This window comes from Pteropus alecto, unplaced genomic scaffold (assembly GCF_000325575.1).
Source record: "Pteropus alecto unplaced genomic scaffold, ASM32557v1 scaffold40, whole genome shotgun sequence".
In the NCBI taxonomy this organism is placed as follows: Eukaryota; Metazoa; Chordata; class Mammalia; order Chiroptera; family Pteropodidae; genus Pteropus; species Pteropus alecto.
Window position 1 is genome coordinate 20,553,555 of NW_006431919.1, and position 21,628 is coordinate 20,575,182.

Genomic DNA, 21,628 nt, shown 5'->3' on the forward strand with positions numbered 1-21,628 from the left:
TAGGGAAATTGGTATTTTTGTTTGTGATCGTTCTGATAAAGGTGAAATAGAACTTACGTGTTTTCCAGGAAGCATTTACCTCCCACCTTATTTGAGAAGTCCTGGTCCCTGTAGTATAGTAAGAAGCAGGCAGTCGTGGCTGTCCACGTCAGTCTTTCTCGTGCGTTGCCCTCTCCCTGGCAGTGTGAATCTCAGTTGGTCTTAGTGCCCCTATAACTTTCTGTCCCTAGGGGGCAGGATTAGCACAGAAACCAAAATCGAAGCCACCTATTCCAGTTTGTTTAGACCTACTCCTAATGAATCTGAAGGATAAAGGAGCGAAATGGTAGGGTGCACATCCCATGCATCCATTTTTTAAAAGCCCCATGTGTGACCATCAGAAAATAAGGACAATATGGAATCTTCCCCAAAGAAGCCTTTTCCTCAGGAATGTTGCCCAGAGCTATTGCCTGGTCATGCCCACATTTGAATTTCTTCATTTAAAAATCAAAAGATTCTCCCGCCTCAGAGAGATGATTTTCTTTGAAGAAAAGAAAGCTTCTGGTAGAGATGTGATGTCATTTTGTCATTATAAGATGTCATTACAAGGATGAATGTTTGGATTTTATGTGTCCTTTAAAAACGGACCCAGAGAGGCTAGATGTCTTGTTTTGGTGGGTTGAGGCAGGAGGAACCTGTAATCTGACCTTGGGTGATAAGTGACCTGTACAAGGGGGACTGACTGAGTTTTCAGTCCTGACTCCTCTAAACTAGAGGTTCTCACGGGCACACGTTGGCGGGCGCTGCTGTTTGTAAAGCTCTTTTCACAGAAATGAAGAGAGATCAGTTTCCATGTATCAAAGCTACAAGGGAAAACCAACAAAGAACATCTTAATTGAAATATATATAATACTTTCTCAAGCACCATCTGTAAGCATTTGGCCATTAGCTTCTCTCTGAGAACTGATCTTTCCAGTTTTGTGCATTAAATTGGGGAAGGGAGTTAGGGAGTAGAGATAGGAACCACGATGAAAAATATAGAACTCATAGGCTTAAAACATAAACCCTAATGATGAACCTGAGAGTGTCTTACACAGTAACTAGGTTTTCTGATAAAATCGTCATTATACTTTATTTAATTATAAAGACCTGATAGGGAGGAAATAATGTTCTTTCAGGCGGGGGTCACTCCACTAAGAGGTCTCATGTGCCTTTTTCCCATGTAAAGTGCAAAGTCCCGGCATAGTGGAGAGGAGTGTGCTTTGTCTTGCCACCTTCGTCTCTAATTTTTCATACATTCAATCCCTTGTGTGGGTCAGACCTAGTGCGAGGCCTAGAAATCCAAAGAAAACCAAGGCACAGTGTGGTAAATTGTAAGCTCCTCGCGACTAGCGATTTACAGCTTATTCACCAGCGCACCCCCGCAGCACAAAGTGTACACTTTAAAGATAACTCTTTTCTGAGGAGATGAATTGAACCATCCATCCCAACCCTGTTTGCAGCGAACAGTAGGACATGGTCTTTGCCTACAAAGAGTGCGTGGCCCGTGGAGATGCGCTGTAACCAGGCGGTCGTGAGACACCATCACAAGTGCTGTGACAGGGTAGGAGCCAAGTGCCACTGGAGGCGGGGGAAAGGAGGCCAACTTCTGCCTGGGTCCTTGGGTTTCTCAGAGCCCCTGCTATTTGAAATGAGAACCACAGGTAGAAAGAACATGTAGGCAGAGTGTTGCGCGGTCCGGGGTGTCAGGCGTGTGGCTCTGGCAGGAGGCCAACATGCTGGCCCTGTACAAGCTGTGAGGCCACAGCGGCTGCTGCTTCTCTGAGCTCCTCTCGTCTACTCTTCATCCTGCTTCCACCCCTCTGTCAGATAGCCTTCAGGTCTGCGCTACAATGCCACGAGCTGTCCTTCAGCCCGTGTGAGCTGGCCGCCGCCCTGCCTGCTCTCTGCCCCACGCCTTGCCGTAGTTCCAGGGGTGCTCATTGGCTTCCTGCAGAGCGGGCGTTCGTCTTTAGTCGGGCCACCTCCCACTCCCCCAGAATGGTGACTCAAGGTGGGCAGAGACTGCGTTTGTTCACTGATCCCATGCTGAGAATAGCCTGGTCGCCATGGTGGGCTCTCGAGGTATTGGTCGAAGGGGGCAAAGGAGGATAAGTGCCAGCACTGCTTTCGGTGCAGAAATGGTCTCCATGGCCAGCATCACTCAGAACAGAACTTTGACCCAGAGCAGTGTTGGTGATGGTCATGAACTCAGGCATTGTCATTAGCAAGTCTTCATACATCCTAGTCCTGGCCACCTTAGGGAAACGAGTGGCAAGTTTTTACAAGTAACAGCCCAGGGGCTGGTCGAGGAAAGAGCCAAGTAACCAATACTCGGTTCTGGCATGGAATGCTCACGGCGAGCCTGTCTCTGCACCGCTAATGGTAGTCGAAGACCACGCTTCCTTCTGTACCCTACCAGGTGAGCCGCTGGCCAAACGTAGCAGGAACAGCTACTTCCTCACATCTGTCCAGTCTACACTTTCTTGGTGATTAGCAGGTTCCTATTGTTATCATGGAGAAATCCTAGTCCGTTCTGCCTCTTACGGGCCATTCCGAGCTGTCCGGGAAGTGGAGGGGCACAGGCATCCCGCACAGCTGCAGCTGGGCGTCCCCGCCTTCAACACCCTGACGCTCGGTTCTGCGCGGCCCTGCTGGTCTTTCATCTGTGCTCTTACACAAGATGCTCATTGTAACCTCGGGGCTTGTCTCATGCCCTCGTGCCCATGGGTTCTCCAGTAAACAATGACCTGTTCTTGCTGGCACACACCATGCTGGCAAGCAGTGGGAATACAGTAAAAGGGCCAGTGGATTTGGAATCAAGCAAACTCGAGTCCATAGCTTTGTGACCTTGAACGAGTTAATGCCTCTCTGAGCCTTCCTTTTCTCTTTTACTTAAAAAAAAAAAATGGGGCTACTGATCCAGTACTTACCGTCTGGAGTTGCTGTGCAAACCGAATGAGATGCATCTGTGGGGTAGCGGGAGGATGCGTGAGTTCAAAATGCTTAGTAAAGATGCACCCTACCATATAGATAGCGTTCCAGGGGAAGACTCATCTAAAGAGCCCAAACTGAAAAACAGTCTGCTTCTTAAAATAATAATGAAATCCCCTTCTGAAACTACATGGGGAAAGTGGCCCTCTTATTCCTGACAAGCAAAGAAGGATCGATGTTGTCATTTCCCCGGGCACGGGGCAATCACAGCCCGGCTTGGCGTTGGTGCAGCTCGGTGCCGGAAGGAGTTTCCGGAGGGCCACGGAGGAAGTCTGGTCAAGAATAGAATCCAGACTCCAGGGTTGTTTCTCTAGAAGTTCTTTACATGACCCTAGTTTAGTGACGGGGTTGCTGCAGCGTCCTACAACCTCGCCAGCCATCCCTCTGCCATCAGCCGCCAAAATGGTCTTTTGAAAACGTAAATCCAATCACCGCACTTCACCCACTCCACCTAGCTTCCCATTTCCCTCCCTCCAGCCTCGGCGCCTGCGCGCAGCATTGACCATGGTCCACTCACAGCCCTGCCCCCTCCTTGGGCTCCAGCCATACCAACTTCCTCTGCATTCCTGGGGACAGGCCCACTCCCTCACCAAAGCTGTCACACATTCTCTTCTGCCTAGAGCACCCTTCCCCTACACTTGCTAACTCTGCTCACTCTTCAGGGTTCAGCCTCAATGTCACACCCTCTAAGGCTTTTCCTGATCCCAGCTAATTTAACTCCGCTGTGTTACACTTACACCACCGGTGCGTTTCCTCTGAAATGTTCCTATCACAGTTGTAGTTATATATTGTTTGTTTAGTGTCTGTTTTCTTCACTAGAACGTAAGCTCCAAAAAGAAACTGAGCCTAACTTGCTTATGGCCATATCCCCAGCATCTCATGCAGCACTTGACAGATGATAGAAATTCACAAATAACGGAGAATGAATAAATATGCTAGTCTAAAATTAAACTTATGTTCTCACCTCTCCTCCCACCCTCACTCAAATCCGCTCCTCCTCCAGCATCACTTGATCCAAGTTCATGTTTCTACCAGCTGGGTCCCAAGTCAGAAACCCAGCAACCCCTCCAGACTTCTCTCACACCTTCATCCCTTTCATCGGCTCCTCCAGTTGCTGCTTATCTGTCTTCCTGCTGCTAGTCCAGCGTCTTCAGTCCATCAAAGCATTCGCAAGCGCAAGCCCAGGCAGCTTGCTACCCTGTCGTGACTTTCCAGTGTCTAGAGAAGTAGATGCACAATTCTGTGATGCTCACGGTATCAGAAAAATTTTGTAGCACAGAAGCCCCCAGTGTTTGTGTTTGTTTATAAATTATGTGCATGTACTACTGTTGTAGCCTATATTGCAAAACAGGCAGAACCATAGAAATGTTAAAGGGGGTGATGAAATAAATCATACTTTAAAATAATTTTATTAAATGATATGAAAACCTTTTATGCTCATTAAAATATTAACATGGAATATATTTCTTTGTTAAAATGTTTGATCGAAGGTCTGATTTTACGTTTAGAATATATCTATAGAACGTATACTTGGCTTTAATGGCTGTCGTAGCTGGGAAGGGTACTTCCCAAAGAGTTGTTGACCCAGATGGGAGGAGTACTTTACTGGTTACCTTGGTGTCCTCAGCACTTGTGACACTTGTTTTATTCAGTCTCATGAAAATGCCAACTCCTCAGAGAATCCTTGTCTGACCGAGCCCTCGTGTGTGTGCGTGTGTGTGCGTGCATGCGCACACGCACACACACACACTGTTACACTTAACTCCACTGTGCTCTGCTTGGTTTGCTGCAGAATCTGGCTTCCTCAGGAGGCTGCATTCTGGCCCTAGGGAAAAGAAGGTCCCGGATTCTCTTAAAGAAAGGAAGGAAAGCCCGCTCGTTCTGCCTGAGCTTTGATTTTCCACGGTTCCAGCATCTGTCTCATTGTCTGTTTTCCTGTCTCAAAATCGGTCTCTTTCTGGACGTGGCTGGCTTCCATATGTCATTTGGGCCTGGAATTTCAGAGATTAGATTTAGACTGGCCTTGGATTCATGCCCCATATCTAGGTCAGCAACTCCCTTCCCCTAGAGAGTAAGTCTAGAAATCTCACTGGAGGAACCATTCAGAAACGAGTGAGTAGTTTCTACTATATTCCACTTCCTGCGACAAGGCTGGGAGTCAGGCAGATAAGGTGCAGGATGCACAGGGAGCCAAGCAACTTCAGAGCAGGCCCGGAGGCAGGGTGAGCAAGGAGGGCAGAGACTGGCGACTTGGTCCCTTGGTCTCATCTTCTCTCCGGTTCTCTGCCAGCAGCAGGAAGCCCTGCTGTGTGTAGACCAGGTGATGACTGGAACAGCGTCTGCTGGTCTCTGAGGAACCTGTTTATATGAGGAGATGTCAGCTGCCTGACAGGATCTCTGAAACCAGACTTAACCTCTGCTTTACCCGTAAAACATTCCTTAAGCTGCAGAAAATGAGTGAAGGGGAAATGGAGTCTTTTCCTTATTTTGCAAAGCTAAGACCTTAATGAATAGTCAAAAACCTTGATGTGTCTTAAGGGCGACCTAAAACGGAACCAGAAATCTGATGTCGTGAGGAACGGGGACTGACAGCCGCTCCTTAACGCATTAACCAGCGTGCAATGTCCTCATCCGGAAGGAAGGAGCTGCCTTCTTCGTTGTATTTAGAACGATGATGAATTCAGCCGTTTCCTCCCGATCTGAAAATACACACGGCGGCTGGAAGCTTGGTCTCTCATTAGATTTGATAGCCAGGATGCGCTCGTTCTTCGCGCCTTGAAGTTACTCGTTAAAATATAGTCCGCCTTCCAAAGCGGTCCTTGGGACTTTCTTATGACCCTCACTTCGAAAAATGTGGTTGTCTTCATGTTAGAAACATTCAAGAACATTTCTGCTGCCTAACATTTAAGAATTCGTGAGTCTAGGAACAAAGCCTAGCAGCGCTTGAGAGAAGAGAGTTACAATTTAGTAAAACACATACTGTGCTTAGAAGAGAGGGTACCTTTTAAAGAGAAAGCTCCAGATGTTAAATTCACACAGCCTGCTATTAGCTTGCCTTATTTTAATCGTGGGTTTCAATGTCTAGTTAGCTAGTCTCTTCAAAAGACATTTCGGTTTTGTTCTCTGGAATCCCAGGGCCCCTCAGTGAGCAGCACCACGGCTGAAAATCCACACATGGACCTGTAAGAGAACCACTATGATTTTGGAAGTAAATGGTGGTCTCACGCTGACCCCTCACAACCAGTTCGACTGGCAGGGTCCTCTTGCTGTCGTGGACTTGTGTCTCACCTAGAAGATGGATTTTTCCCTGATGAAGAAAGTCCCATAAATTAATAACTGGATCACAGGAATGCTGCAAAGCACTACCTAGATGCCATGCATTGTTTTCCAGCCGTTATTCCTGGCGGCTGGCTAGGTTAGTATTGTTTGGAAGGTTAGGATGCGGATATCAGCTCATCTATTCTCCAGCTGTTGTTTATTCCTCCCGTTTCCCAGAATAGTCAGGCACAAGGTCTTTTAAAAATGGGTTTCATACTGCTTTACATTTTGGTGTGTAGTAATTAAGTCACTTACTGATTAGCTTCATCCATTTTCTGCTGCTTAAATAACATTTTGTGGGTAAAGCAGATGACCCTCTGTTTACTGACAGGGATGTAGTTAGTGAATCAAAGGACCTCGTACCCTTGGAAGCAACAGCATTCAGTACAGAACCCCCGATCAGCTCATTTCACCCCACCCATCCTCATCCCATCAACTGAAGCCTTTTTACAGCATCCACCAAAGGGTGGTTCAGGTTCTCAGCGCCCCCCCCCCCGAGCGATCCATTCCACTTCTCTCCCTTTAAATTTTATTTATTTTTTAATTAAACCATTTATATAGTATAAGATATAAGAAAGGCCTACAGTAAGAAGTCTCACCCCTGCCTTCCAGCTGCTGTACTATCAGTTTCTTGGGTGTCCTCTGAGGTCGATTTTCTCTACCACTGTATCCCCCCCCCCACCTTTTTGCACGTAGAAATGGCAGCACCTGTACTGTACACAGTTCCATGGCCCTTAGTAGAGTCATCTTAGCAGCATGTATTAGAAAATGATCGATAGGGGAGAGTACAGTGATAGGAAATGTTTCTAAAATTGATGTGAAGATATAATCTAGTAAGCCTCCTGGTGACCACTAGCCCAGCCACTCCTAGACGCTAAACATTTACACGCAACTCCCTGCCTGACATCTCTGTGCTGGTTGTCCCTCAGGTCCCCTTATGTCACCACCACCCAGATCAAATTCCAGATCTTAACGCCACTCCTCCCTAGTCTACCCAAGCCAGGCCTTTTCTATTGTTCCCAAGCTCCACCCATGTCACTGCTATCTTGGGGTGCACTAACTGGAAACCAGGGCATCATCCTTGACACCTCCTTCTCCTCACTCCCAGAGCCAGGCCATTACCAAGCCAGCCAGTTTTGCTTCTTAAATTTCACTCAAATCAGTCAACTTCCGTCCACGTCTTCACCTCCTTCTCTAGGTCTAGGCCTCCTTCGTCTCTTCCTAACCGTCTTTTATGCTTCCACGCTTTCCTGCTGCCAATCTGTTCTCCACAAAGAATGACCTTTTGAAATCACAAACCCGATCATGTCATTTCCAGGCTTGACACCTTTCAATGCCTCCCTAGCGCCCTTCGGATGGAAGTCAAACTGATCATCACACCCTCCAAAGCCCCCGTGGGTCTCAGTGGGCCTGTTTTCACCTCTGCAGTCCGCCTGCAGGAGCCAGACTTGCCCGGCTTCACCTGCCAGTCTTCTCTTACTGTTCCTCTGTCTGGAGTGCTAGTCTCCTTTCGCTGTCTTTGACCCATCTTTCAGATCTCAGGCTCCACTTCCTCAAGCCTTCACTGTCCCCGAGACTAGATCGGGTCCGTAGTTAAGGCTGCCACCTTTTCCTTTACTGTACTTATCACAGTTGTCATTTCCATTTATGGAAATTAAATTGGATTAATGGGGGCGTTTTTAATTCTTGTTTTTGACATGAGATATAGTTTCTAGCATGTGTGAAAATATTTTATAAACTATAAAGAATCCGAGAGTAAAAAGTAGTATTTTTTAAAAATTCATGTTTATAAATAAAGTTAAGCTCTAGAGAATGACTCCACGTTGATGAGTGAGGGACGCCTGAGGGAATGTGTCCCTTAAGGACCCTAGTAACCGTCATCTAGACTGTTCTTCAGGTCAGCGGGAGTGCTATGTGCCAGACCTGCACTGGGACACTGGGCGCAGGGACTGCAAAAGTCACTAAGACCACAACAGACCCTGCCCTCAAGTGGCTCGCAGTATTTTATTTTTAAGAACCCAAAATCACATAAATCTGTCATCTGTGATTTTTTTTTTATCAGGTGGCTCCTGGCATTTTCGAAAGCTTTATACACATTGGGTGATGGGAGCAATACATCCTTTTGATCTCAGGAGAGGATGTTTTCCCATGCTTTCTTCTTGTGATTCTTCCTTTTCTGTTGAGAAATGTTTTGAGAAATATGCCTGCCGAAAGGGAGAGAACGTTCTGAAAGAATTCCAAGTGAAGCGTGCTTCCTGTTCCTTATTGTCAAACAGAAACGTGCATGGCTTCTGCTCACCAGGAGTTGTCTGTGTCTCTGCTTCATCCCCAGGAAACCTGTAGGAAGTGTCAGGGACTCTGGAAGGAGCACAATGGCCTCACCTGTGAGGAGCTGGCTGAAAAAGATGACATCAAGTACCGAACATCTATGTGAGTAACTTTCAGAGGGGTTATTGACAAATTCTCAACACACACGCATGCACGCACACGTGTGTGCACAGATGCATTGACCTGGCTATGGGGCAGAGAAGGGCAGTGAGTACTGTGGGTTGCTGCTGCCCCAGCCTAGAGTAATCTCGAGGAAGCGACCTGACCCTGAGCCTCTGCTGCCTCACAGAGCTGTCCCCAGGGTCAAGTGTAACATAGTGCCTGGCACATAGTAATTTGGTATTTGGTGGTTCCTCTTATTATCTGAACAAATAATCAGGTAACACGTTTTAATTAGATTAGACTGCAGTGATGTTGATTTCATCTGTATTTCCTACAGGATACTGGTGGATTGAGACATGAAGTAGAATTATAACCTCCAGGAGGCAAAATTAATGCAATCAATAAGAACTGTTACTCTGACCACTCCCTATATGGCCAAACACTACAAATATTAATTTATTAAATACATTGACTTAAATAATACAGCTTTCTTTAATTTGTAAATGATACAGAAATTATGTCTATATCACTTCTGCTCATACCCTACTGTTCTAAACTGAGTTACATGGGCACACCCTGGCTCCAGGGCAGACACCATATGTAGTCTCTAGCTGGGTAGTTTTCTGTCCAGCTTAAATTTGAAGCGTAAGCAGCGCGTTTTGTTACTAAGAAATGAAGGAGGAAAAATGGGTATTTGGGGTAGTTCGCAGTCTCCAGGTCTGCACCACAGGTAGGTATCGTTATTCTCATTTTACAGATAATACAAGTGAGGCACAGAGAGTCCAGGTGACTTCTCCGAGGCCACACAGGCAGTCAGTGGCATAACAGGGTCTTGAAACCTAGGCACATGCCCTCCTGACTATGTTCTTTACCACAGGGTTGGTAGACAGAGTAATGGTCCCCAAAGATGTCCCTGAACCTGTGAATACGTTACCTCATGTGGCAAAAGGGACTTTCCGGGTGTGATTAAGGTTATGGACCTTGAGTTGGGGAGATTATCCTGGATTATCCAAGTAATCACCTGACTTTGTAAAAGCAGAGAGAGTCTCTCTCTGGTCAGATGGAGACACACTGATAGACAGAGCCAGAGAGACATGGGAAGGGCTCAGCCTCCCATCACTGGCTTGGAAGAGGCAAGAAGGAGGCCATGAGCCAAGGAATGTGATAGGCTCTAGAAGCAGGGAACAATATTGAGTTTCTAGCCACCAAGAAAATGGGGACCTTGGTCCTGCGACTTTAGAGACCTGAATTCTGCTGACAGCCCAAATGAACACCAAACAAGCTCTCTCCTAGAGCCCCCAGCAGGGAAGGCAGCCTGCCAGCACCTGAGTCTAGACTGATGGGGCCCGTGCTGGGCTTCCGACGTACAGAATTGTAAAATAGTACATTTGTGTTATATTAGGCAGATGAATTTGTGGTGCTTTGTTAACAGCAGCAATAGAAAACTAACACAGATTTGGTACCAGAAGTGGAGCGCTGCTATAACAAATGCCTAAAAATGTGGGCGTGGGTTTGGAATCGGGCTATGGGTACAACCTGAAGGAATTTCGAGACACATGACAGAAAAAAACTAGATCGCCTTGAACAGACTGTTGGTAGGAATACGGACATTAGAAACTCCAGCATGGAGGGCTCAGAAGTCAGTGAGGAACATTCTAGGCAAAACCTAAGTCACCTCAGGGAATATGGAATACTTAAATCACTACAAAGGGACTGGTGGAGGTGCGGGCATTAAAGGCGCTGCTGATAGGGATTCGGAAGGAAATGGGAGCATGTTGAGAACAAAAGAAAAGGGCGTCCTTATATCACGGCAGAAGGTTTCGCTGATTTGTGTCCTGCGGCTGTGTGGAAAGTGGAACTTGCAAATGGTGAAACTGGACATTTAACTAAGGAGATTTCTAAGCAAAGTATTGAAGAGTAGAAAATGCAGCGGAAAGAGATAAGTTGAGGGGGAAGAGCTATTAACAAAAAGGAACAGGACTTAATTGTTTCTGAAATTCTCATCCTATCCAGATGATAAAAGACTCTAAAATCAATAGATTCACTGTTAGGAAAAGCATGCTGTAGAGAAAAAGCCAAGGCTGTGTGCAGAGTGTGAGAGTGTCCTGTCACACAGAGGCTCCTTGAAGAGACTGAGGGGGTGACTCACGGATTCTCGCGATCTAACCAGGGAGCCTCTAGACATCTCGGACGTTATCCCTCAGCCATCTCAACAGAAGCCAGAGATAGGTGGGATTATCTAGGAATTACCTAGGCATGAGCTTCATGTCTAAAGGAATGAATTCTTGTGACGTAATGGGCGACCCACAAGGTTCTTGAGAACTTCATATCAGGGAAAACACTGCCAGCTTGGACTGAAAGAGAGACACTGTGAAATGAAAGAAGTCTGTCCGACCCCGAAATTCCACAAGCAGGAAACAGGCTGATTGCAAACTGCTCAGCTGCGAGCATATGCTACCTTTTTTGAAAAAGGAGGATGACTCAGAAAGTGGAGCCATGAGCCAAGAGGGCAGAGCCTCAAACCACAGAGGGTTATTCTCAGATCCGAACTCAGAGGGCGTTCGCCCTGCAGGAATTCCAAATTGATTTGGAGTGGCGACTCCCTTTTTCTTTCCTTTTTCATCTTTTTTGAACCAGAATATTTGTAACTATTATCCTATGCCTGTCCCCTCACTGCATTTTAGGAGCACATAATGTGTTTCCTTAGTTTCTCAGGCCCACAAGCGGAGAGGAAGTGTGTCCGGGTGAATCATATCCGGAGTCTCACCTGTACCTGATTTAGGTGATGACTAGGTTTAGATGAGATTTGGGACTTTGAGTTGACGCTATAATGGATGAGATCGTTGGGGTCCTTGGGATGAGGTGATTGTAGTTTGCATGTGGGATAAATATGAATCTCTAGAGGCCGGAGGGCAGCTAGTGTAGCAAAGGGACTTCTCAGATGTCAGTAAGGCTATGGCGACAAAAGAAAACTAATACAATTACATAATCACAAATACCACTCCAAGTAAAAAAGCCTGGTGTTGCTTCCTCAGATCCAGGCTTGCCTCTGTCTGTCGGTGAGCCCTGTAACTTAGAATGGCCACCAGCCTCATCAGTGGCGTGGCCTTAGAGTAGTGAACATATCAAAAATTATTCTTTCCTCGAAGTCGTCTTGTCCAACAATATACCAATTCCAGCAGTCATGCTGTTGCCTAAAACACTTTACACTTCTCATTCGAATTCATCTTTCAGCCAGTTTATGAGCCAGCTCCCCTAAAAATCTGTTCTTGTTACTGTGGACAGGTCACTTCTGGCTTGAGTTGGGAGGAGGGGAGGATTTCTGTTGCTTCTTTTCAGGCCTTCGTTTTGCCCCTAAGAAGGACGTCTTATTCCTGAATCAGTACAGAGTTACTGAGTGCTCACTATGGATAGTTATGGTTAGGAACCTTGAGCAAATTTCTTAATTTTTCTGTGCCTCAGTTTCCTCTTCTGTAAATTACAGAGCATAAGCATATCCACATGTAGGATTTGTATGAAGATTAAAGTACCCAGATGGTTTTTGCCACGTGATAAGGCTTCCATAGTATTTTGCTACTTCTCTTTATTTTTTTTTAGCAGAAGGCCCTGATTTACAACTGTGACACGAGCTCATCAACAGAGAACTTCTCACATTTAGGGCCTGCTCAGGCCTGGTCATATATATTCTACTTGGAGTTGGTAATGGAGTGTCGGCCAACTCTGTACTGGCCCTCGATGCCCCATGGTCAGGCACCTGGCCTACTCCAGGACTCAGTCATGAGCCAGGACATACTTCTTAGGAGAAGAGTTGGTTAGTTTTCGAAGCAGAGCCCCATTCCGTTTCTGCTGTCAGTTCCTGCTGCTGGCCGCGTTCTGAGTCTTGGTCTGGGCCCTATGTACACCTGGCAGCCTTTGGTATCAGCAGTAAATAGACCAGAGCAGCACATTCCAGTGTGCTGGATGTTGATTCTGAAGTCCGGAAAGGCCTCCTACGTGTCTGACTTCTTTCTTCGTGGTAGGGCGTACAGGATACAGCAACATGTGTTTAACTTCGGAAGGAATGGCTTGATATACACACCCGACCCCCAGACTACCAGAACTTTCTAGAGATGGCAGAGCTCTGTGTTTTCCCAGGGACTTATCTCCCCTCTCTAGCAATATGTACCATATTAAGGTACCTGCTACCTCCTTCCTGGTCACCAGGTTCTGTCTGTGTATCATTGCATTGGAATAGTAGACCAGTGTGTTGTCCTATTGGACAACAGATGATCAAGGTCCTCACCAACTGCTTCTGGTGTGCTCTGCTTACTGGGCAGGGAATAGAAACATCTTCCAGATCAGTAGCTGCATACCACTTGCCAGAGGCTATGCTTATTTGCGCTGGTAAGAAGTGACATCTGGAACAGCAGCTGCAGTTAGAGTCGGCACCTCATTCGGCTTACAGTACTGCACTGTTCTCCAGGACCTGTTCTTCTGTACAGGCCAAACGGGGAAGTAAAAGGAAATGTGATGAGAGTCAACAGCCTGCATCTTTGAAGTCCTCAGTGGTGGCACGGATCTCAGAGATGCCCGTGGGAATCTGATATTACTTTTTGTGGGCGGGGGTGCTCTAAGCGCTTCCACTTCCTTTCCCCATCATACAGCGCTTAGTCCACGGACCGGAGAGCCACGGAATCCTGCCCATTGCCAAGTGTCAGAGCAAGAAACAGCAGGGTACACACAGGGAATATAAGCAGTTTATTGTTGCTGAATCATAAAACATAGCATAACAAGCAGTATGAGATGAGGCAGGTATTCCGACAAACACTTGTACAAGAAGGTTCGTGGTGGCGCTATTCACCATAGTCAGAAGGTGGAAACAGCCTAAATGTCCATTAACTGATGAATCATAAAAAAAGCAGTATATCCACAGAGTAGAATATTATTCAGCTCTAGAAAGGGAGTGAAGGTACGTGATGCAACGTGGATGAATCTTGAAAACATGCTGGGTGAAAGAAGCCAGTCACAAAAGACTACGACTTACACGATTCCATCTGCATGACATGTTCACGAGCACATGGACATTTGCCTCTGCGCAGAACAGACAAAGCCACTAGGGACGGAAAGCGGAGTGGCGATTGCAGGGGAGGGAGAGACGGGACATGACGGCTTAGTAGGCACGCGGTTTCCTTGTCAGCTGGTAAAAATGTTTTGGGACTAGATAATGGCGATAGTTGCACAAACTGGGAATAGATAAATGCTCCTGAATTGTGCACTTTAAAACGATCAAAATTGTAAATTTTTTGTGTATTTTATTACAATTTTAGAAAATACACTCACAAGGGAAAGCTATTTAAGATTTTGAATAGTATACGCCACAAGAAATGAAGAGAGCTCCCAACGAGGAGTTCTCATCATACTAAATAGGGGCGAGAAGAATAATCACTGAGTCGTGAGATCTTTATTGGTTGTGTAGAGGAAAGCAGCGAGCCTTCCTGTTTGAACACGAGGTCAGCAGACACAGCTGCAGCATAGCCCCCTCTTCCTGTTCTGAACAGGAACACATCCTGTGGGGCCGCTTCCTGCCTAGTTTAGAATCTAGTGCCAAAATCACCCTCCTCCCAAAAGAATCCACTGATTTCTCCCCAGTCCCAATTTTGCATTTTTATGTTACTGGATAGGTAGTCACCACATCCCATAATAGCAGTCCTTTTTTGGTACGAGGCCATTCTGGCCCTACCTAGTACTGTTCTTTTGCAAAAACAAAGGACTTGTATAGGTATTCATGCAGCACTGAATAGCTGTTTGAACACTGTAGCATGCGATCTTTATATATTTCCCCATCCCTTTGGGAGTGTCTTCTCTCCCCTACCACACCCATTATTATTTCACGCTGGCGGCTGACATCATGATGGAACAGAGCAAACAAGTGCAGCCTCTTCTCGAACATTCAGGAAAGAACATTCAGGAAAGATACGTAACCTTGGTTCTTTTTAGCCACTTCTCTCCCACACTGCAACCTATGCAGCTAACCCAGGAAAGAAGTCAGCCAGCCCCTGAAAGCCACACCTCAGTCTCAAGGGTGCTCTTACGCAGGAGGTCTGTGCTATCGAAAATTCCAGTTGCGTTTTGGTCACAGCTTTTCAATTTGAAAACTTTTTCATCGGAACGTTGAGAGTCTTATGGAGCATTGACAAGTGTCTTCACAGTTGCTAAGTAACTGAAATCATGAACATGTGTATTATATTATTAAGTTGATAATAACTTTATTTAAACTTTGTCTCCTTGTTGATGTTTCCAATTCAGCAAAATTTAGAGCTCATTTGTTCCTCCATAACTTGAACTATGTTTAAATATCTTTCAAGCCAGAGTTCTGCCTTCCTTCATTTTGGGTCATTCAAAATTAGACCTAAATGAATAGCAGCCAGTTTCCCAATGCATTCCTCTATTTTTAAATATGTCACCTGGCTTCTAAGGTGCACATCACCACGGCCGTCTTCTGAGTATCTAACAAAAGCACTCGCCTGCCCCTGACTCACCTGGCCACTCAGCAGAGAAGGAGTAGGAGGAAGAAGGTGACGTTTTCTCAGCTTTAGGAGAGGGTCTGCAGATCAGAACTCATCCTCAGACTGTTAGTCTTTACATGGAAGCAGTTCCCTGGTCGCCCCTCTGGGTTCCTACTTGAATGGAAGAGAAGAGCTTGGATCAGTGGGATGAGTCCCAGTTTCACTGTCTACCCTTTGGGTTCTTCGTGCTCCTCTCTAGTCTCAGAAATGCCTTTTGACACCTCCCATCAAGACCATACTTCATGCCAGCTTGGTACACCAGCACAGCCTCTGCCCTCTACCTTCCAGGAACCCAGCTTAGGAGAGGAAGACACACACACAAACAATTATAAGCCAAAGTGGCAAGTGTTTTGAACAGAGCACCGCAGAAGTAACTTAATTCAGCAGTGCCAAAGAGCCAAGACCTGTCACTTTGACTCCAGTCATCTGCCCCTCCATATCAGTTAAAGTGCTTCTGGAAACAAGTAGCTTCCCTACAAGCTTCCCATTGGCCAAGATTGAGTCATATGCATGCTCATCCCTTAGCTGCAAGGGGGCCTGGGAGTGGCTTCCAACATGGAGCTGGGTTCTGCCAATAAGAAGTCATAGATGGGCTATTGGATCATCCCCAACTCTGTCTGTCTCACCCCCATACCAAGTATTTTAAAATCCAAGGTGTGAATGTAACTAAGTGTGAGGCTTTCTGGCTCTCTGTTACCCAGCTTTGTATATATGAAACACTTTATTTAGGAAGACCCTGAGTTTTTTTCTCCGAAAAGCCTACAGAGATTCCTATAATAAATAGAATAGTCATTTTCTAAATTCTACGTGACAGCCACTGTACCAGAGTACTTTGTATTTTATCTGTAATCCTCAAAACACTATCAGAAAGTTGGGTTTTCCCAATTTAAAAATGTAGAAACTGAGTCTCCCATCAATTGGATAATTTACCCAAGGTCATCAAGTGATGCACTGAACTCAGTTCTCAGACTCCAAAACATAGGCTCTTTCCACTCTGTCACCCAACGGGCTAGGCAAACAGTATACATGGAAAGAAATAAATACTTAATGGCCGTAATGTTTTTCTTTCCTCTTCCCTGCTATCTCTAATCATGTATTCTTTTTTCAGTGAAGAAAAAATGACTGCCGCCCGCATTAGAAAATGCCACAAATGCGGGACCGGCCTCATCAAATCTGAAGGCTGCAACCGCATGTCCTGCCGCTGCGGCGCCCAAATGTGCTACCTCTGTCGAGTATCCATCAACGGGTATGACCACTTCTGCCAGCACCCGCGCTCTCCGGGAGCCCCCTGCCAGGAGTGTTCGAGATGTTCTCTCTGGACTGACCCCACGGTGAGTGAACCACATGGCTGTCTGTTGCTCCACAGGCGGAAAATGTCAGTAAGGGGGCATAAAGGAGCAAGGTTTTATGTATACATAACACATTGTGATTCATGGGAAGATGGGAAATACATAGACCAGTAACCACCGAAAAAAACAGAATGTAATCAAAAAGCTACTCCTCAGAAAGCAGCATGCCCGACAGCTTCTGAGCACATTTTTTTCACCCTTTAAGGAATAAAATCTTTCTATGCCATCTGAAATAGTCCAGAGCATAGGAAAGTAATGACCCTATTACACATATTTGTATAAAACCTGCATAATGCTAATACCAAAACACAACAGAGATAACCCTAAAAATGGAAACTACAGATCCATCTCACTTATAAATATAGGTTTTAAATTCCCTAAATAAAATCAGCAGATAGAAACCACGAGCAAGTGAGATTGTTCCAGAAATGCAGGGATGGTTCAATATTAAGATCTCTTAACATAATGCACCGTGTGATCAGTCTTTAGGTGGTAAAAAGACATTTAATAAAATTCAGACATCCTTAATTCAAGCTTTAAAAACTAGTATTAGGAGGATGACTTATTTAATATGACATTTTTAAACCCCATATTTCAAAACCAGTCATTAGCATTTATTTAATAGTGAAATGCAGGGAAGCATTTCCAAAAAGTCGAATATAAGACGATAAGACTATCAGCAGTATTTTGTTCTGGAACTGCTGGTCAGTGCAGTTAGCTAAGAAAGTCAGATAAAAGATACAGATGTCGGAGACTGTTTATGGGGCACCCACTTGTGTCAGATACCGTTCTAAGCACTTTTATATGTAAAGAAGAAAAGCAAATCTACCATCTTAAACCTGAGAGAAGACAAAATAATCAACTGGAAAGCTATTAGCAGTAGAAAGATGGCAAGATATAAAATAAAACACAGAATGCCATTCTCAGGAGCAATATAAATCATAAAATACCCTAGAAATGAGCTTTAATAAGAAATAGGGAGAAAACTATATTGAAGGACATAAAGAGATTTGAACTATGGAGAAATGTACTTTGTTCTTAAATAAGTTTTATCATAAAAATCTATTAGTTTTTCTTAAAATAATTTTTAAATGTGAAACTCACAGTTATAAGTTGCTCTATAAGGACAGCAGTGTGACACATGAAGAGATTTGTTCTGCCAGCAAGCGATTCAGCCTAACAGTGAGTACCCTGCCAATTCAGGGAAGGCCTTGAGAGGATGCACCAAAGCCCACCAAGGGCCTAGTGCTGGCCTGTTACTCCTCAGCTTTCACTTGAGACGGTAAAGGTGACCTAGACAGTGGAGAAGCATCATGTCCCTCAGCGGAGAGACTTGCTATTGTAGAGAGATTCGTTCTCTCCAGAGTGATCTAGACATTTACTGTAATTCCCATTTAAATTCAGTGGGACTTTTTTCTTGAAAAATTACCTATAATTTTGAAAATGAGACTGATTTTTACTATGAAGCCACAGTAATCAAAACTATATAGACTAATACAGGAATAGGCAGAAAGATCAAAGGGACAAAACATAGACCAGAAACAGACCCATAAGAACTTAATGCACGATAGAAATACCATTTCCGTTCACTAGAGAAATGATAGATGCATTCATTCTGTCATTATTAGCTACTCAGTGTGTCCAAGACTAGTCTAAACAGCAAAGACCCTGTCCTCATGGAGCTCGCAGTCTGCAGAAGTCCTCCATGTAGCCGGTGTATGTGCAGCAAAGACAGGAGCTGGAGCGGGGGGGCTGACCTTAGCGTGACCTTGGCAGGCATCTTGGGAAGGCAGCATTTGCAGTGAGACCTGCATCCGGAGGAAGAAGAACATGGCAGACCGAAAAAAGAAAACAAACTCGGCCTGTTTGGGGACTAGAAGGAAGGCCAGCGTGGCTCGCAGGTGGTGAGCTAGGGAAGGAAAGAGAGGCGGGCACAGGACCAGGCAATGGTCTCACTGCGGCCAGAGCTGTTACAAGGCTTGTGGAGGGGAGTGACTGGGCCTCGCTTAAGTTTTCAAGATTGCACTGGCTACCGTGTGGATTGAGACACGGGAAAGTCGTTACAACATGTATGCTATAGATGAATGTGATTAATATGGAAAGAGCACTATGACTGAATAAGAGATCAGTAAACATCCCTATGTTAATCAGGATCAATTTGACCGTAAAGATCAGAAAGCCCAAAAATAACAGTGGCTTTGACAAGATAGAAGTTTATTTCTCTCCCTCGTGTATGAGCACAGTGGCGGACAGCCCGGGGAGGATGCTCACGTTAGCATGCTATGCAGCCATAAGGAGTGATGCCGTATATCTGTGCTTAAAAACTTGGAGGGAGACCACCTAGGAATACCAGGTACTGTAAACGTTTAAAAAAAAAAAAAATGGAGGGAAAACAGCAGAAAAAGATTCACACTTAAAACCTAAACAGCAAGTGGCTGGGGTCACAGACCCAAGGTACCACAGGGGCGAGCAGTGACATAAACGATTGATGAGTGTGAAGTAGGCCAGCGCTGGGAGACGGCAGGGCGTGGTGGACACTGTGGCAAACGGGAGAGCGTTTGGGCCCCGTCTCGGCTGTTGCTCAGCTCCCACAGCTTGTTGCCAAATGAGACTGTGCTCAGAGTCACTGTGGCTTCAGATTTTCCAGAGAGGCTGGAAATCTGTATTTTAATGTAAAATCTCCCGATTTTTAAAGATTGGTCATTCAGCCAAGTATCTTTAAAACGCTTGGAGCCAGCACTTTAGACACCAAAGAAAAGGTCTTGGGAGCCACCAGTATGCACCCCAGTGCCGAGCATCCCTGATATGCCCAACAAAAGGAGGCGTCAGGGTAACCGGCCGGCCCTGTGAGAGCACAGACCACCCTGGAGGCCTCAGCCTAACCCTCAGAGCCACCACAGATTTCAGAAGCAGTGAGTCCTCTGTGGAAACCAGATGTCTGCGTGTCAGGAACCTCCTCACCGGGCAGAAAATTGGGCTGAAGGCCCAGGAATTGCTTACTCCACAGCTCCTTGACCCCCGTCGCTGAGGAGAAACGGGAAGGAAAGGGGAGACTCGGAGCTGTCCTTCTGTCGGTGGCAGAGCCGGGGGTAGGGAGCACGTGGGAGTGCTCACACGGTAGCCCACGTCGCCTTTGCGACAGACCTTCCTGGGACCTGGCAGCTCTCTGACTCAACTCCTCGGTCCCCTCAGCTAGCACATTGGGGGCGTAAGCATCACTAGGAACTCCGTGAGGAAACAGGATGCTCTCTCCTCAGCGGCAGTCCCTGAGAAGGCCTCCTCTCCGGAGTGGGAGGCGCCACGTGCGGGAGGACGGGCAGCGGTCCGTTTCTCCCTGTTCTTGTTCCTTTTCCTGCCACTTCCATTTCTTCCCACACGTGGACTTGATTAGAAAGGTTTCTCATGTTCTGTTACCTTGTTCGGGTGGCATGGCATACAACTGCCCCCTTGTTTTCTTGTCGAATCGTCATATTCTACCCTGAGAAGGGCTCTGTATTTGCTAAAAAATAAAGTTGGAAAGGAAAGTCAGACAAATACAAACCCCTTCGGTCCTCTGGTAGCCACAGCCAGAGATTTCGTTCCACTTGTCCTGTTCCCATCAAAACCGGGATCAGCCCCGTTTCCTTGATTCTCACCAGGAGACCGATTGAATTCCAACTCAGCATCTGTTGGGGCTTCTGAGAACACAAAGCCATTCAGAAGTTCAGGGAAACAAAGCATGCCCTGTCGTTGAGCCTGTTCTCCGCTTAATGAACCAGCAGGGCCAGGAAGAATCTCTCGTTTGTCAGCGAGGGAGTTGTCCCTTCATGGCTTGGAGAGAAGTTGAGTTTTCATCCTTAATGACCAGAGATTGCTTGGGAACCCAAATGAACTCTATATTAGAGAGCTTAAATGGTGAATAGTAACTTTTTTTCACTGTTACTTATAAAAAGTAAGCCAAAAACATCCAACCAAGAGTCTTATAAAAACAAGATGTCATTTTAGAAAGAAAAAAAGAGAAGCAAATCACAGTTTTCTGGTTTAGGGGGCAGAATGCAAAGCCAAACCTCAACACACACATGAACAGAAACGATTTGCAGTGGGGGAAGGTTCTCCCGGGACTTTCCTGGATCCAGATACGCTGACTCCTCTCCCATCTGTGTGCACTCACATGAGTCACGGCAGCTGGCACATTCTGTCTTACTGTTAGAAGCCACGTTCAGAGTCACCTGGAAGCCTGGACCCTACAAGTGGGGCACAATTCCTAACATCATTTTCTCAAAACAAAAGTCGGTGTTGATCTTGGGTTTTGGCAACCAGAAACTGCACAGAATTGTTTTCTATAACTTCTTTGTTTTTTCATATAAGAGTTTGAAGCATGTTCACTTCAAATAAAACCCCAGGCTTTTACGGCCAGTTTACAATCTACAGTTCGGCACCATTACCTCCTTGCCGTTGGTGAGGGGTCCCGTTTATTTTCCCCAGGCCTGCAGTGGACTGGCCCTGACATCCATGTGTGTTGATTCTGTAACAGTCCCCTGAGGCAGGTGTGCCATCCCAGTTTGACAGATGACGAAACGCTGAAGACTGGTCAGTAAACAGGAGCCCGGGTCGTCGTTCTCAGAGGGGCGTCTTAAAGCCACCCACCCTCCCGCCTCCTTCCCTCGGCACCAGGGCAGGGAAAAGTGTTGCAGGAACGGAGAGGAAGCAGAGAATTGCCGGGAGGGTTGTTGAGGAAAGGGCAGAAACCCACCCCGGAGGAAGATTCTCCAAACTTTAGGCCAGTAACTAACTTTCGGCTTCAGCGAGGACTATAAAGCGAACCCCCAGGTTTCCCCATGCCCAGCTTCCACAGCTGGCCAGAGCCTTTCATTTCTAGTCACTGTTTGAAATCCCATTGTCTCCATTACCGCATGGGGACGGTGCCACTTTCCTGTTGTCCAGACGGGAAAACAAAGTTCAGGTCACCTGGTGAAACCAGGATAACAAACCCAA

General features: G+C 46.0%; 1 protein-coding gene across 2 annotated transcripts in view; it reads left to right on the top strand.

Annotated features, from left to right (window-relative positions):
- Window positions 1-21,628, top strand: part of RNF216 (ring finger protein 216) — a 110,507-nt gene that overhangs the window by 77,550 nt on the left and 11,329 nt on the right. For both annotated transcript variants that reach the window (XM_006906560.3, XM_006906561.3), the window contains exons 13-14: window positions 8,663-8,760; window positions 16,414-16,636. In XM_006906560.3, the coding sequence (XP_006906622.1) occupies window positions 8,663-8,760; window positions 16,414-16,636 (321 nt within the window). The remainder of the gene's footprint in view (window positions 1-8,662; window positions 8,761-16,413; window positions 16,637-21,628) is intronic.